The following is a 17803-nucleotide window of genomic DNA, read 5'->3' as shown; positions in this document are numbered from 1 at the left end:
TTCCTAGCGGACATTTTTCAAACTTGAAAATAATCTCCAGTGATTTCTCTTGACCGAATTACTTATTACTATTTTCTACAAAGTTATACGGTAATAGTCCAGGATTTCAGTAAAAATTTTTGTACCTATTTTGCCAGTGGGTGATTATACAGATACAGGGTGGCGCACCTCATTCGCCTCGGTTTGGTTGATTATTAGAAAACTGAAAGATGTAGAAACAAAATATTTTATGGGTATATGTGGGATGGCAGTGTGCATAATTTAACCCGGATTTTTTGGAACACCCGGTATTTTATTTCATTTTTGGATTCTTGTGCATAAAATAAGGCATTTATTATAAGGGTTTAATATGTTTAAAAGCTTTGGTTTTTGAGATATTTAAAGATATTTAAATATGCAGGCTATAATAAAAAAGTTTGTTAATACCTTGTACATTATTTTTCAGAATTAATTCTTGTACTGACTTTCAAGCCAGAGAAATAAACTTTACTAAAAAATTTAATTGCTTCCTTAAATGTATACATGGGTATCAAAAATTGCTAGTCTATTTGAAATAATTATTTTACATAAAAATTTCGTTATTTCAAATACAACACTATGTATTTTTTAAATAAGTCGAAGCAGATTTAAATGCTCTTTCAAACTATAATATGGTTTCCTATACCTATCTGGCTCTGATATTGAATAAAAAGCGATTTTTCAATAAAATTGTAATCAAGATGGCTGGTGCCGCCATGGCAATTTTCTATTGACACTTAGCAGCTATTTTCAAAATCGACATTAGTTTATGGACTTTATTTAAATTTATAACAGATTATTTTTATTTAATTTACCTACAATAAGGTTAATAAGTAAGTATTTATTATTTTACCAAGAAATATGAAGCAGTATCTGCTGGCGGAACAAATGGATATGTTACTAGTTATTTTATTCTGTGAGAACAATTACTTGTTGGCCTGAAGGATTTATGCTCAAAGATATCCAAATAGGAATTTTCTTGACAAGCGTTCCTTTGAAAAACTACTTTTCCTATTTCGCAGAGCTGATAATGTGGTATATGAAAAACCTATTAGGCAGAAACCTGTCGTTGAATGTGAAGAAAATTAATTTGCCTTAATTGGTTCTTTTATAGAAAATCCAATATATCTACAAGTCATCGTGATATAAATCAAAAAACTACTTTATTTTTCTTGATAAAATAATAAATACGTACTTACTTATTAAACTATTGTAGATGAATTAAATAAAAGTAAACTGTTATAAATTTAATAAAGACCATAAACTAATGTCGACTTTGAAAATATCTACTAACTGTCACTAGCATTTTTTTTAAATGGATAAGACGGGTTTTCCAACTTGAGGCCTCATTTCTACTTTCTAAGGCATTTTCCGCATCAACCCATCGAAAAACACCCACCTACATATGTATTAAATTTGCGTAAATCATGCCGAATAATTCTATCGGTGTTTGCTGATTGGAAAAATAAGTACCGAAAATCTTCACTGCATGCCTCCTGGACTATAAGTAGTTTCTAAAATACAGCCGGCGTCTGTTCTTAGTACTTCGTACGTGATGATAATAAACAATGCAATAACTGTATTACATATTACCATAATTAATTAAGGCAAAATACAACTAAATCAACTGAAATTCTTAATACCGCAACTCGTAGTTATGCAAAGCAAGTCGAAGCATCGGAAACACTTAGAAGTCATCAAATCTCAGCTACCAGTAACCGCACCAGTAAAATACCTTCCGATAGTTGTTCCTTTGTTTCCCGTTGCAAATTTGCAGCGGCCCCTCCCTACACAATTTTCCAGAAAGCAATAATTAGACGGCTAAGATGGCTCTCGCTTCGGTTAACGAGATACAGACTCGCGCATTGTTACACGATAACTTCCATAATATCCAAAGTGGAAGGCAGACGAAAGTGGGCGGATTCCATTTGTGCAAATTGGAAATATACGTGGAAATTAAATTTACCTTTCGGCGAGGAGGGAGAATTGAAGGTACAAAAGATCCTCCATCCTATTTATTCAAGAATAAACAATCATTATTATTACTATTGTAAGAGAACAACAGATGGATTTTTACACAAGCCGTTCATCATTAATATACAGTGTGGTCCGAATGGTATTTAGGCTAATAATTTAAATATAATGGTAATAAGTTAGGCTACTATTACACTATCAAATTTCTTTGTCAATATCAAAGAATTTGACAGGGTAATATGTGCGATTTTTTAAAATACTAGCGTGTATCCGCGACTTCGTTCGCGTCCAATTAATCATTTGTAATGGTGATGATAAAGCAAAGCAAGAATTTCCATTAACATACAAACTGGATAAAATTTTCTCACATTTGTCAAAAATAAGCTTTTTACGTCAAACAGTTTAAGCAGAATCGTGGTTAATCAATTACCCAACTTTTTGGAACACCCTGTATGATTTTTTTAAAAAATTTCAAATTATGTAAAAAAACAAAATAAATTATGCGTGAGCAAGCGTTTTCCCGAATGACTAACCGTTTTTTAAATAACAAATATTGTAATATTTGAGGGGCGTTTTTACCCTCTTGAAATTTGAGATTCGAGAAGCCCCTACTTATCGAACCTCTACACCCCACAGTCAATCCGTTTGCCAAAAATCAGCTTTAAACGTCGAGCAGTTTAAGCAGAATCGTGATTACTCAATGGTCATATTTTATGAAACACCCTGTATAAATTTTTAAAAAATCTTAAAATATGTAAAACAACAAAATAAAATATACGTGTTTAAGAGTTTTTCCGAAAAACTCACCGGTTTTTAAATAAAAAATATTCTAATATTTGAGGGGTGGTTTCACCCCCTTAGAATTCGAGTTTCGAAAAATCCCTTCTTATCGACCCTCTACACACTAAAGCCAATCCGTTTTCCAAAAATCAGCTTTTTACGTCAAGCGCTTTAAGCAAGATCGTGATTAATCAATGACCAGATTTTTCGAAATACCCTGTATACATTTTTAAAAAATTTTAAAATGTGTAAAAAAACAAAATGAAATATACATGTTTAAGCGTTTTTTCGGAAACTTGACCGTTTTTTAAACAAAAAATATTGTAATATTTGAGGGGTGGTTTCACCCCCTTGGAACTGGAATTTCGAAAAATCCCTTCTTATCGAACCTCTACACCCTAGAATCAACATGTCTGCCAAAATTTAGTTTCTTACGTTGAGTGGTTTGAGCAGGATCGTGATTAATGAGTGAGTCAGTCACTTAAGGATTTTATATATTAGTATAGATTGTATATTATTAACACTGTCAAATTTTTCATATAATATCTTTTATAAAAGATCTTTGACAAAAAAATTTGATAATGTAATGGCGGCCTAAATAAAAAAGTTCGTTTGGAGATACAGTGGGTACAACCCATGAACATAGTGGCGAAATACCTATAGGACTTTTTTGAAGAGATGAATCACAGAGGTATAAACATTTTTACAGTGTGTAGAAGTTTCATTTTTATTTCGGTTTTTTTCAAATAATTTCTGAGCTAACCTCGAAATTTGGATGAGAATTGCTATCTGAAAATTTTTTGATATGAGTAATTTGATTTTGATGTCAATATGACTCCTACTTATATAGGGCGCCACCTATACAGGATACATATAACTCAAAAACCGCTAAACCGATTTTAACCAAATTTGGCACAAAAATACTGTGGCACCCGAGAATCTGGCCATTAGTTTTTGGTGGGGGTGGAGGGTTGGTAAAGGGATATGGGAGGGGGTTAAAAATTTTAATAAATCGTAACTCCAAAATTACAGTAGCTAGCGAAACGCGGTTATCAATTTAAGATTAGGAATAATATTTGCAACAAAATTTGTAATAACATCAAAATCAGTCAAAGTCGCAGTTTTTGAGATAAAAAAAATTGGAAAAATTCCTTTACTTTAAAACTAAAAGAACTGCCTACCAACTTTTTATTAATATATTTTAGTATGGGCGGCTATACGTGCCGCCGGGTGCCAATTTTTGTCAATAATGACATGTATTGACTATTTCCAATCTAAATATCTTGAGAATGGTTGCTCGTAGCGATTTTTACCAAGAAACATTTTTTACGTAGAAAGTCACGAAAATGTATATTTTTTCACTCAGTAGTTTTATACAGATACGGACGAGAGAGAAAAGTTATTACTCTTCAAAACAGTTTAAACGCAATACAGCCCTCTACAAATAGTCATATTGACATCAAAATTAAATTGCTCATGTCAAAAAACTCCCAGACACCAATTTTCATCCAAATATCGACGTTACTACAGAAATTATTTGGAAAAAATCGAAATAAAAATGAAACTTCTACACCCTGTATCTCCGAAACTAAGCATTTTAGGACATACATTTATACGAACTTTTTTACTTATTTTTATCTGTAGAATATGCTGACGGGTTCTGGAATAGAGTTCGGACCACTCTGTATATTATAACAATGTTAGTTTGCAGAACAATTTAATTATTAATTTAAACATTAACTTAAAGTAACTCTAAAAAATTGGATGAAATATTAAAGCTCCCGCAGCGCCATAGAAAATACGTACAACCGCATCGTATCTAATCCCACCAGCAAATTAAATTTTTAATTTCTAAATTAGATAGGTGGGTATTAAACGTAAACATAACGTCGCGTCGGCAGCGGGGACGCTTAATATCAGAAATTCCCGAAATTAAACAAGCAATTGCATTTTCTGGCACGGGGTATCTGGAAAGGCTGGGAAATTAGATGCACCCGCGATACAACAGCGGTAAACGCCTCCGAAGCAACGGCACACAGCACCAGATGCTCCTCATGAAATATTATATTGTGGGTCGATGCTATTGTACTGCCGTTATCTTCCGAGAAATTAAGGAAAACATCGAATAATTCGTAATATTATAAAGCTGAGGTCTGAAGATATGTGAGTTATTAACCAAAGTAAAAAACCTAAAAGACGCTAATGTAAGAAAAATATGAATGAGTCAGACCTATAATAGCTATGTGATCGATTCTTTTAGATTTTAGATTTTCGTGTCTATCTATCTATTCAGCCTCTTCGGTCCATGGTTGGACATAAGTCTCCCCCAATCTCTTCCACTCTTCCCTCTCTGTCGCCATGCTCATCCATCTTGTGCCTGCATGTTTCCTCAGATCGTCCGCCCATCTCATCTGGGGTCTTCCTCTACTTCTTCCATTCTCCCAGGGCCTCCAGTTTACGATGCATTTGTTCCATCGATCATCCTTCTGTCTGACATTGTGACCGGCAAACTTCCATTTCAATTTTGCTACTTCACTTCTAACATCCCTTACTTTAGTTTTTCCTCTGATCCACTCATTCATTCCTTTTTCTATCTGCCAGCCTTATATGTAGCATTTGTCTTTCCATAGATCTTTGAGATTTGGTTACCTTATCCATATTTGATTTTCTCAGTGTCCAGGTCTGGGACCCGTAAGTAAGTACAGGGAGTACACAATGATTATATACTTTGGTTTTGAGGTACTGTGGATATCCTATGTTTTTTAATATGTAACTTAATTTTCCAAATGCTGCCCAGGCCAGTCTTACTCGTCTCTTTATTTCAGCTGTTTGGTTTTCTTTTTTCAGTTTAATTATTTGTCCCAGATATATATACTCTTCAACTTGTTCTATTTTTTCTTGGTTTATTCTGGTTGTTATGTTTTCATCTGTGTTTGTTATGATTTTAGTTTTAGTGTAGTTCATATTTAGGCCTATTCTTCTAGCTGCTGTATCCAGTTCTTCCAGCATTTCTACCAGTTCTTCTTTCTTTTCTGTTATTAAGGCGATATCATCCGCTTGATTTTAGTATAATGTGTTTAAAACGAAGATTTTAGTATAATGTGTTTAAATAATTTATTTTTTATTATAAAATTAACTCCCGGAAATCTTAATACCATGCCATCGAAAAAAAAACGACGTCAAAGACGGCTGGAGAATGGCAATCAATGATAAGTTGGTTGAGGTCAAGCCTTAGACGTTAGACGTCATTTACTTGGCAACCGTTCTCTATTTTCTAATGACGACTACTGCCAATTGGCCTTAAGAAGGTTGTAATTTATTTTTTTGTCGAGTAAAAATGATATGGTTTAAAATTCAAGAAAAATTTTTTCAGTCAAATCAGTGGCGGTTAACCGCCACTGATGTGAATATTTTAAGTTATTTTTTTTAACTCTTATTTTTTTATATCTAACGACAGATTAAGTCTGTTGTTCATGAATTCCAATCCTGGTGGCGGCATTTTTACCACGTTACGTTTTCTTTTACAAAAACAACTTTTGAAACCGTTCCAGCTATTATTTTAGAAACTAGAGAGTTATCTAGATACGCCCCTGCCTTCCGACAATTCAAACGTTTAAAAAACCGTAGAGAGCTAGAAAGTATAGAGCAAAAACGAGTGCGGTAATTTAGAATGGCGAGTCGTCGAAGGACTGCCCCCGGCGCAATATAAATGGTAATTCCGCCGCGGACAAAACGCTAGCCGGCTGCGATTCTGCAGAGTTGACCGCGCGGTGGCCGTTTACGTCACCGGAGGGAGCCATCTGGGCGACCAGTAATTTACCGGCGTCGTAATTCAAGGAAAAGGACGAGAGGAAATACTGGAAAAAACATGTACCACCCAGGAGCAGCCAAGGAAATTCGTCTCGTTGAGAAGGGTATAGTTGACTCTCCCATTATCAAACTTGTGCTTTTTTCTGGAAATTACAGTATTTACCGTTTAAGATATCGCCTGGACATGGAGGAACCAACAATGGCGAGGCAAAACAAAACAAAAAAATGAAACTGGATCGATTGTCAACAAACTTCAAATATTTACTTCTAACTGGTACAATATGATAGAAAAAAAAACGGCGTCAGCAATGGCTATGAAATCAAGATCAATGCCATGTTATATGTAAAATTATATGGATCTCCAATACCCAAGCATAGTAGCATTTTTGGACACATTTTAGGTAATGTCTGTTTCTTGACACAAAATGGATACGGTATGCCACAAATAGGAAACAATTTAGAAACCTATATAGTTTATATAGATTTATTACATGTGTTTCCAATGTGGTGGCACTAGCCATTTCCTAAAATGTTTCGATGCGGAATCAAAACATTTAGAGGAAATGTTTCGAAGCATTTTCCGCAATCTGTGTCCAAGATGTTTCCGTTTTCAGCAGCCACTGTTTCTAAATGTGAAGAAACAAAATACGAATCTAAAGTAGTCTATGTCTGTGTGTGGATTTCAAAATGAAAACAACCATCAACAATGTCGACCTCGGCCATAATTTTTTTGTTGTTTGTTTTTAGGTTTTCTCGCACAAAAAATGTCTGGCAAAAGCAAATTCATCGTTTAATTTAATAATGTATTAAATATTTTTGTTTGAAATTTTTATTTTTATTTCTATATCATGGTTCTGAAAATAAAAATATATAAATCAATGTAAGTAGAACGCGTCCATATGAGTTTAAAAGCTCAACAGCCGATAAAATCATATAATTTAGTTAAAAACGCTATCACTAGCCAAACAAGGAGAAATTTTAATTCATTATTTTATAAAATTGACATGGGGTCGGACACAAATCATCTACATTATATCATACTTATGTCTAAAAAGCGAGAAACTGGTGCTTCGTTAGGTTAGGTTACGGACAGATGTGGAACATGGAAACCTTGTTTCCAAAATATTTTGATTTAGCGCTATCTGTGTATATATTCGTGTTATGGTATTTTCCCATGTTCCCCACAAAATCTACATTCGCCGTTATTTCTTAGCTTCAATCTGCTGAAGTGTTCTGTGAATAGACAGTGTCCTCTGTTAAAAACTCCGTGATAATTCTTCGACTGTTCTTACTTAAATTAAGAAAAATCTTTGATTTTTCTGCGTCTAAGTCCTGAAATTCAGCAATTTAGCCTGACCCCTTCTTCCGTATTACCTTTGGCCATTAATAAAAAAATGTTCTTTTTCTGTTTTGATCGCAACGCTACCTCGACTCCGCGCGCCGAATTTATGCCCCACGAAAACGAGAAATACCGAAAACAGCACTGTACATAATTAAACATAAATTTTCCTTTATGAATCCTATTCGTTTCGGCCGGGCCGGGCTTTATTTAATTATCAAAATGGAAAAACAGATGATATATAGGGCTAGGTTTTTCGGGGCCTCTCTCAGCCGCGGCCGACGGATGGACGTTGAAGGTAAACAACGAGCCGGAACGCTTAAACTGAAACGGAATGATTTATCCGGACAAGACCGGAAAAAAGATATACCGTTTCTCGTTTATTATTTCACGCCGTTGGGTCCTTCTACCGTCCTGGATATAACCGTTTTTCCGCGTCTTTTTAACCCTTCAACCGCCTGTTGGTCTAAATATTATTTACATACAGGCCAATATCGACTCTGAAATTCAGTACAGGATGAACAGCGCCTCAAGAGCATTCTGGAATTTAAAAGACGAAGAAGTAAAATATCATTTATGTGGATCAGTTATTATTATAAAACAAATATCAAAATTTCACTTATAACCATAATTGACCGCTTTATTTTTTTATAATAAAATGAACAGAAAGACAAAAAATACTATAACGGTAATTGTAGCCACTATAACGGTAATTGTTTTGCCAATGTTTAATATATATGAAAAAAAAACAACAAACAAATAACTCTGCAAGTAAAACCAAATCTGATTAACGTTAATTATATGGTTTTCATAATTTACTCGTCTATGATACACAGACTCTAATTTTTAATCACAACTTACTCTTTTAAGATACTATTTTTATGAATAGTAGCAATATATTGAAGTAGAAACTGGTTATTATGTGCGCTAAAGTATTTTGTATATTATTAGAGTCAACTATCAACTATTCAACTATTTTAAATAAATCAAATTACACAAAAAACATATAAGAGTCTGCCCAACCACTTATAAAAAAATTAAAAAATATTATTTTTCTTTTAATTTTTTTTTGTTCATATTTTCTATCGATAAAATTGATTCTACTTTTTTAGTATGTATGTTATTGCAGACTCTCTTCTCTATTAAAATGTCTGCGAGTAAAAATAAACTCAACTACTTTATTTAAGGTAACAAATGCACCCAAATAATATTCTAAAATATTACAAAAACGCAATAAAAATAAAATAAATCAGATTATACGTAAAAATCTACTAAATGGGCAATACACGCTAACAACATTTTTAAGGGTTGCGTACTTGAACATAAATTTATTACTTGATAAAGAAATATTTTGCGTTTAAACTGTACACAGAGTCCAGCAATAGTGAGTCAGGCATCTGTAGCTCATAGAATAAAAAACTTGGGAATTTTGCTTAAATGCAAATCTGGAGCGTGTACTAGGATGTATTTCAGCAAAAAATTTTAACTTCTACAGGGTGCTCAAAAAATGTGAGTAAACCGGGATGATTTTTTTTAAATTGAAAACCCTGTATATTATTGCATTTTTTTGGTTCCTTTCAGATCACTTTATATAATTCTAAGATATTAGTAAAAATGTTTTATTAGTTTCAGAGATATTAATAAATAAATAAAAAATATTAATTGTACAGCATTTATTAAAAAATTATTAAAAATAGAAGAACCTGTTGAAATCAAAAATATACTAGATATTTACTATAGATGGTCTGTACTTACTTTGCTGTAAATATCGGAATCTTAAATTAGACAGGGTGTTCAAAATTCTACACCAAACTTTCTAAAATATAAAATAATTCTTCTTCGTTTTTTTCCCTCTACACCTATTATTTTTTGTAGATTTCAAGAGACGTCTTATATTTTAATATTTTTTTAAAAGGCTGAAAAATCTATTTTTGTTTTCTTTGTTTATTTTACCTCTAAATTTATATATACCCACAAATTTAATAATAAGTTAGGACGTAAACTGATGAGAAACGAAGCCAAAAATGTAATAATGTACAAGATGTTGCATTTAGGAAAATCACCTCGATACACTCACATTTTTTTAAATCACCCTGTAGCAGTTAAAATATTTTCCTGAAATACATCCTATTACATACTTTAGGTCTGCACTTAAACAAAATGTCCAAGTTTTTTATTCGAATAGCTAAAAATGCCCGACACTCTGTTGCCTGGACTCTGACATACTCTATTTACCATATCTTTCCAAATCATTGAAATTTTTATTTTCAAACGCTGACCATATCATCAAAATACACAATCTAAAAGAGTTTCATTTAAACTTCTAGGCAAATAAAGAAAAAAAGTAACACCTAATAAAACTCTTTTCCTTAATTTCCTTTTCTTCCGCAGCCGCCGTCACGATACGCCGCTGACTGGTAAATTGTTTCCGCCCCTGCCTTCGGTTCGTGTAGGTATTCGCGTCGCCGTATTTTCTAATCACGGTTTTGTTTTCTTTTGCAGGCCATTATTTAACCGGGTTACAATTAAGATCTATGACGTGGCGATGGCGGAAACGGCGAATAAAGAAAACGTGCCGGCGAACATTTGCCGTTTTAATTTCGTTATTAACTGGCAAAATATTTTCTCCGGTCAAATTTCCAACCATTAGTAGTAATAAGCTATAGTTTTAGCAATTGAGAAAAAAGTGGAAAGTAAACTATACTCTGTTTTACGACTCAGCTAAGATTTAGAGAGACGATGAGAGAAAAAAGGTAGATGACGTCCATACGAATCCATTTATTTTACTAAAAAAAGTTCCTAATATATTTTTAGGTAAACAGAAGGAAAAGATTAAACGGCTCAACCCTCAACAACTCGCAACCGTATACACCAGTGTACACCAGTGCAGACACGCACACTCACACACTCACACAAACACACCTACATGAAAAAAAAACAAGACAAATCTGATTAACGTTAATAGTGTGGTTTTCATAATTTTCTCGTATATGATACGCAAGTCTCTAATTTTATAACTTTCTCTTTTCAGATACCATTTTTTATGAATAGTAGCAACATACTGAAGTAAAAACTGGTAAACTAATGGCAAAAAATGGCGTCGTCGCGTCGGTGGAGTTGGAAAATATATATACTAAAATCTATGTAGGGGTTGCAGTGAGTGCCGAGGAGTGGCAGTACGAAGACAGTTGATTAGAGGTAGTGCTGCTTGGTTGTGCGATGCGAGGCCAAGTTTGGGTATGTGACTTTGATAAGCAAGTTGGGTTAAAAAAGATCGTGACTCCTCGGTGATACCAGCTGGCAGACAAAGTAAAATGGGCAAGCGCGGACGAAAGCGACCCGCCGTCCGTCCGTCTCTTGGTCGGTCCTTCGAGGGTGGTATGGGGTCCCCGAGGTGGAGGCCGGGCGGTGGCAAGTGACAGGCACGCAGGTCTGCCGTTCCGCCTTTCGTGGTGGCCAGCGCGGCTGAATTAAAGAGGTACTCTCCTACTAAGGGCTTGCACAATTAAAAAAATCATCCAATCAGAAAGAAGCAAAAAATTAATGACATTCAAAATATAGTATAGAGATATAGTATATAGATTATAAAGCATTTGGACGGAATTCTATCATCATTAAAGCTTGAGTACTGCTACGTCTAAAGAAACTATCTCTCGATCAACTAATACTACCGGTGATGAGATAGATCTGTAAAATTTGGACATTGGAACAAAGATTCCTCAGGAAAAAATGAGGAAAAAAAATTTCGTCACGTCTAAAATTCAAGAAGTGGGATCCAAAATATCGACTATCGAAACGTAAAACATCGATATTCCAAAACATCACACCGTCCATCCCTAAAACAAATACGTCTGGTCCAGACAAATAGCCATAACCTCTGGGAGATGAAAGAAAACAGAAAAAATTGTTCCACGTACACAAAGTTTTAACAGTCGTAAAAAAAGGTATTGTCGCCACCGTTGTAAAACAGGAATAAAACCGTCTGAAAATTAGAGTCGACTCTCTCCTTCGTCCACATAAAAAAGGATAAAAGTTTTTTATTATGCGCGAAATTTTAGTAGCCGTAACAGTTTAGGGAAAAATAATGTTTTTTCCTGAAATTATAAGTGAATTGTTAACTTGTACGCTGTAGTAAGAAAGCTAAATGGGTAAAAAGTAAAACACTTTGTTTCACTAGTTACTTAAGTAACGTCTATACCTTTGTAGACAGTGACGGATTCAGGAATTAATTTTAGAGGGGGCAAATAAACAATAATATAGAATATGCTTTTTAGGGCGCCATTTTTAACATAAAAGCCTAATATTTAATTCAATTTAGAGATTTTAGCCCCCCCCCCCCCTGTATTCGCCACTGTTTGTACAGGGTTCAGCTCTTGAAAAAAAGTTTGGATTTTTCGCCATTGGCAGAGAAATCAACAAAATATTTTTTTTTTGTAAACCACATTGCTTTAAATCCAAAAGCAAACCAACTTCCCAGTGACTTTTTCTAGAAAAACAAATTTGCTAAACGTTTCAAGGGGTCGTCTATCTCCTTCCGTCGTCGGAAGCCAAAAAACGATAAAAAAGTACATTATAAACCGTTGACGTTCTGTCAAAATTACATTACATGTCAAGTCAAAGACAAATTAATGACATTACTTATCAAGTCCGTCATATCAAGTTAAACTTCAAGTTGACTTCAAATTAACAATTACTTCAGCAACGAAGTTTCCTTTCAAAATATTGTAATACATTTTTCTTTAAAAGAGTCACTGAGACCTCCTATAATACATTAAAATTCTCAGTAAATTTATTCAAATAATTAAATTCAATTTCAATTATTTAAATTACTACCTGATAAGAATTACTTAATAAGGTAAAACCAGAAAGCTTCAAACTTTCTGTTTGATTATTTTTAATTTGTTTTTAAATTTACGTATGTTATATTTATTTATGTTATGTTCTTTAAAATCAAAGAAGCGATTGTCATACATTACCACAGATTATACGGACTATAAACTTATCGTCAAAAGCATTGTTTTTCGTGGTTCCAATTTTCGGAGTCGCGCACTAGTTAGGTTACTAGTTTGCGCACATAGCACGCCCACTTATGGCCTCTAAAATTGTGCACAGTGCCTGACCGGCTGGCCCAGTTATTACGCTGTTTAAATGCCAGTTTATTTTTGCGCACAGGAAATTTTACTCGTTTGCTCATCATCATAAAAAATAATTTTCTATCACGAATTAGGGGCAAGATTTTTATCTGTATACATATAGTACACCTAATCTGTGACATTACTAACATCTACAGATGCATGAGCAATACATTTATTTTTATTAGATTGTACTGTATGATCGAATAAAAACGGCGTCAGCGTTGGCTATGGAATGAAGATCGCTGTCATTTTATATGTAAAATTATATGGGCAATGTCATCGATCGTCATTTCCAAGCCAACTGGACGCCGTTTTTTTCGATCATATGGTATTAAAAAAGCCTCTTTTATTTTTCTTTTAGAGTCTGTGGAATGGTTTGGTTTGGTTTGGTTTGGTTTGGTTTGAAGGTGTTCTGGTAACCAAAAAGCCTATTTTTGACGTCCCCGAATCTAATTTTGGAGTAATTTATGGACACAAAGTACGAGAAAGGGGGTTGGGTATATTTGATATATATGTTGGAGAATTATTCGCATTTCTCGCGGCTTATTCCGCAAAAAGTAAACGGCGTAATTCGGAACAAAGTTCGAGCCGGGGGAGCGATAATTCTGGCGTTTCGTGCGCTTTTTGCAATATAAAATAGGGTCGGCGGCGCGGCGCTTCACAAAACTAATAAATCTAAATTATAAATCTGATTATACGGTTCGCCACGGCTAAGCTGCTCCTCTCTCACGCAACTCCGGCATTGTTCTAAAAAGATAGTCTCCTCCGTGTTCAACTTTTAAAACTTCCGTGGCAAGTGTCCAGCGGCGGCGGAGGTTCTCTAATTTTCTTTCGCTAGTTACTGTAATTTATAGGCAAAGATCGTTTTTGTTTCCTAAAATATTTTGGTTAAAAGAAAATGTGTAAAACTAGGCAACGCTGTGTCGGTCAAGCTTAATCACGTGACTAAAAGTTAATTTGGTATTGGCACTGGTATGATCAGAAATTTCAATCTCAATATGCTGAATATACGTAACTCGTGTCAATTTCATGCTTCTTCATTTGTGTAAAAATACCTAGCCAGTTTTACATAAAACGTTAAATGCCGAACGCTTATTTTGCTACTATTTCGGACAAGTGAAATGGACTCTTAAGTACCTAATTAGACCGCTACAACACAGTTCAAGACATCTAAATAAGGAAATACTGTAACCGGTACAAAACCGGCAAACTACAGATTTCAAAGCTTCCCTCAAATTTTATTACTACAATAATAAAAATATTTTAAAGAAACTTTAAAACGATCAATTTTATATCGCATAACACGCGCGTGGACGGTTTAATTTCTTGGTTTCTTTTAATTAAACACTACATCATACAATAATAAAATATTACTAACGCCATAAAACGATTAACAAACCGCACTTATTTTCATTCGTTATGTGCCTAATAAAAAGTACATAAAGTTCCTTTTACTGCGCTACCGGTTTAAGCAAACTATTAAGGAAATTAAATTAGGAAAGGCGTATCGTCCCAGGTATTTTCTTATCAAGAGTTTACGACATGAAACTAAAAATACTTCATTTTAATACGCGTAATAAAAATAAAACATTAGTAAAAACAAATAGAGCCAAAAAATGTTTAACGAGTCAGGGAAGATTTCCACCGACGAGATCCAAAAAATGACATAAAGTACAATTTACCTGTGAAAAAAAAACGGCGTCAGCGATGGCTATGAAATGGAGGTCGCTATCATTTTATATGTAAAATTATTGGGAACTGTCATTAAAAGGCAACTGGACGTTTTTTTTTCGATCATAGGTTATATTATTCTCTCGTTGGCCAGACATTAAGAATTATTATGACAATTAGAATAACAAGCAATATATTAGTATTCATAGTTATGAAGTATGGAACGTTTAATCTAAAAAGTAAGTAAGTAAAAAAATTGCTCTACGCGCCTCGTGCGCACCCTTTCTATCGCGTTTAATAGTTTTTTTACACAAAAACAGGAGATTTGGTATGTTAGTATATGACATAAATTAGGATTGATTGACGTATTCAATTGTTTTCTGTCACTTCCTGTTTCACCGGAAATGACTATAACTTTCAATTTTTAAATGGCACCCTCAATGTTTTTTTACTTTATTCGATAGAAAATGACATTCTAAATAGAATGACATATTATATGTCAACTTTTAACATCTTTGCTTAAAACAAAATTGAATTTTAAATTTCAATCTAGAGTGCCATGGCTGTGTTAAAAACACTAATTTTTAATCAAGGAGTCTTGGAAAAATAGATTTGATCGTCTATGTTTTTGTGTCTTGTCCTGGGCGGTTAAAAGATGCCTAAATCGTATTTTTAATCATATCTCAATTTTTTCATATGGAACAAGGATGGCTTATTAGCATATTTGGAAAAAGCATTTTTTTACGAATAATTTGGTACCACACACTTGGTATTTCGAATCAAATTGTCGTTATGAACCGCATGTTACAAAGTTGGCATATGATAAGTCATTCTATTCAGAGAACCATTTTCTATCGAATAAAGTAAAAAAATACCAAAAGTGTCATTTAAAAATCAAAAGTTGTAGTTATTTCCGGTGAAACAGGAAGTGACCAAAAACAATTGAATACGTCAATCAATCCTAATTTATGTCATATATTAACATACCAAATCTCGTTTTGTTATCTGAAAAAATAAAAAAGTTATAGGGATAAGCCACTTTTCAGATGCACCCGGTATATTCTAAATCTTCTAACTAAAACATAAAAATACATTAAAAAATCAATCAATGGTTTGCTTTTTAGGCAAAAAAAAACGTTTTTCGTTCCAGTAATATACAATTAATTAGAAAAACTAATCATTGTAATTAAAAAAAATCTGTTATATTAATTTAGATAATTCTAATACTGAAATTATTATATTAGTTTAAAATAAAGTTACTCAAATCTAAATAAATAAAACAATAAGTTTAAAAAAATACAAAAAATTAATTGTTAAATAAATTAGATTTGGAACTCTGCCATCTTCCACAATTGACAGTTCACGTAAGGCACGCTTACAGCTTATTTCAAATGATTGATATTCATATCATATAAACAAGATAAAAATGTTCTTGAGATTATTATATTGAGGGTTTTTATAAGTTTCAGGTAAAAAAAGTGCAAAAAACTGGAAAAAAACATTAATTTCTTTTCAAATGGTGCATAATATACAATACCCAAAAAATCAACAATTGAAAGCTTTCATCTGAAACAACTCTAAAATTATTCATTTTCGAAACAGTTTAAATGTAGCAATTGTAAGGTTCCACTAGTCTATGCATAGAGGGTTAAACGATCATTTAAAATATATAATACACATCATAATGCATAAAGAGGGTAAAAATGCTTCTAAAGTTCTTATACTGGCGCCTTTTATAAATTCCAAGAAAAAAAAATATTTCTTCTTAGGGTACAAACTATTCGAGATTTAAGCAGAACAAAGTCACATGCAAAAGCTAATTGTTTGATAAAATAGAAAAAAAAAATCTTATTTAAATCTGATACATTGAGGCAGTCAGAACCATGACCATCTCAAAACTGGTGTTACCGGTGTCTACCAAAAAAAGCTCTTGAATTCGTATATACAGAAGCGTGAACAGACGTACACGCTTGACACCAGAGACTTAAAATAAAATAACAATGAAACCAAACAATTGTCAAAAAAATCAAATTCCCTTAAATATATTCCCTCTGCACTATTTCACTTACCTGCAGACTAGGGTGGCAGCCCAAATCCAACAGCATCTTCACCACACCAATGTGGCCCTTGTTAACTCCGATGTGCAAAGCGGTCTGTCTCCTTTTATTTCGAGCGTTGAGATCAGCTCCGGCGTGGGCAAGGAGCTGTACCACGGCGGGTTCGTCTCCGAAAGCGGCGTGGTGCACAGCCCTATCGCCGTCTTTATCCTCAATCTCAACGTCGGCATGGAACCGGAGAAGAACAGTGATGACTTCCAAATGGCCGTTTTGAGAAGCTGCTTGTAAAGCGGTATGACCTGAAAATTCATAAAAATGCTGTGTGCTAAATAGTTTAAACAAATAGGATGTGATGTTTTTAAGAATAAAAGTTTATATAAACATGGGATCTAAAGTACTTTCTTTTTATCTAGAGGGTGTTACTTTTAAATGAAAAATGAATTTAATCGGATTAAAATAAACGGTACACCACTGCGTTTTTGCGAGAAAACATTTTTTTTTTGATTATCAATACTTTTTTAATAAAATTGATCTCTTGAGTTTTTCTTATCCATTGAACGGTTTTCGAAAAAATAATTAAACCCCTCTTCGATAGTCAACAATCATCCTCGATCCATTCACACTTTTTTGAGCCATCCTATAAAAGTTAAAATATTTTCCTGAAATACATCCTAGTACATACTTTAGGTTTGCACTTAAACAAAATTCCCAACTTTTTTATTCTAGGCGCTACTATTGCCGAACCCTGTATATTTTCCTTTTCTAGCGATTTTAAGATAATATATTTTTTTCTCCAAAACCATTTGACGTCCAAGAACAACTCAACATGTCAATCTCGTTAAAAAAGAACGGACAATCATGGAAAAAAATGTTTTCTCGAAAAAAAACAGTGGCTTGCCATTTATTTTAATCAAAAAATCCAGGTTGTGTGCCTACGGACGCCACTGGTTCAAGTAAGAAAACAACAGTTAACCAAAATGAGCTCCCTTTGTACCTGAAAACCACATACCAAAATTGAG

At 33.6% G+C, this 17803-nt stretch overlaps 1 protein-coding gene across 1 annotated transcript in view; it reads right to left on the bottom strand.

Annotated features, from left to right (window-relative positions):
• The window catches only part of LOC115881275 (E3 ubiquitin-protein ligase mind-bomb), a 117482-nt gene that overhangs the window by 93538 nt on the left and 6141 nt on the right, over window positions 1–17803 (bottom strand). The window contains exon 8 of the mRNA XM_030898692.1: window positions 16797–17083. Coding sequence (XP_030754552.1) covers window positions 16797–17083 — 287 coding nt within the window. The remainder of the gene's footprint in view (window positions 1–16796; window positions 17084–17803) is intronic.

The sequence above is a fragment of the Sitophilus oryzae genome, unplaced genomic scaffold (assembly GCF_002938485.1).
Source record: "Sitophilus oryzae breed Bouriz unplaced genomic scaffold, Soryzae_2.0 scaffold_1711_pilon_pilon, whole genome shotgun sequence".
NCBI lineage: Eukaryota > Metazoa > Arthropoda > Insecta > Coleoptera > Curculionidae > Sitophilus > Sitophilus oryzae.
This window is presented reverse-complemented; position numbering and strand designations above follow the sequence as displayed.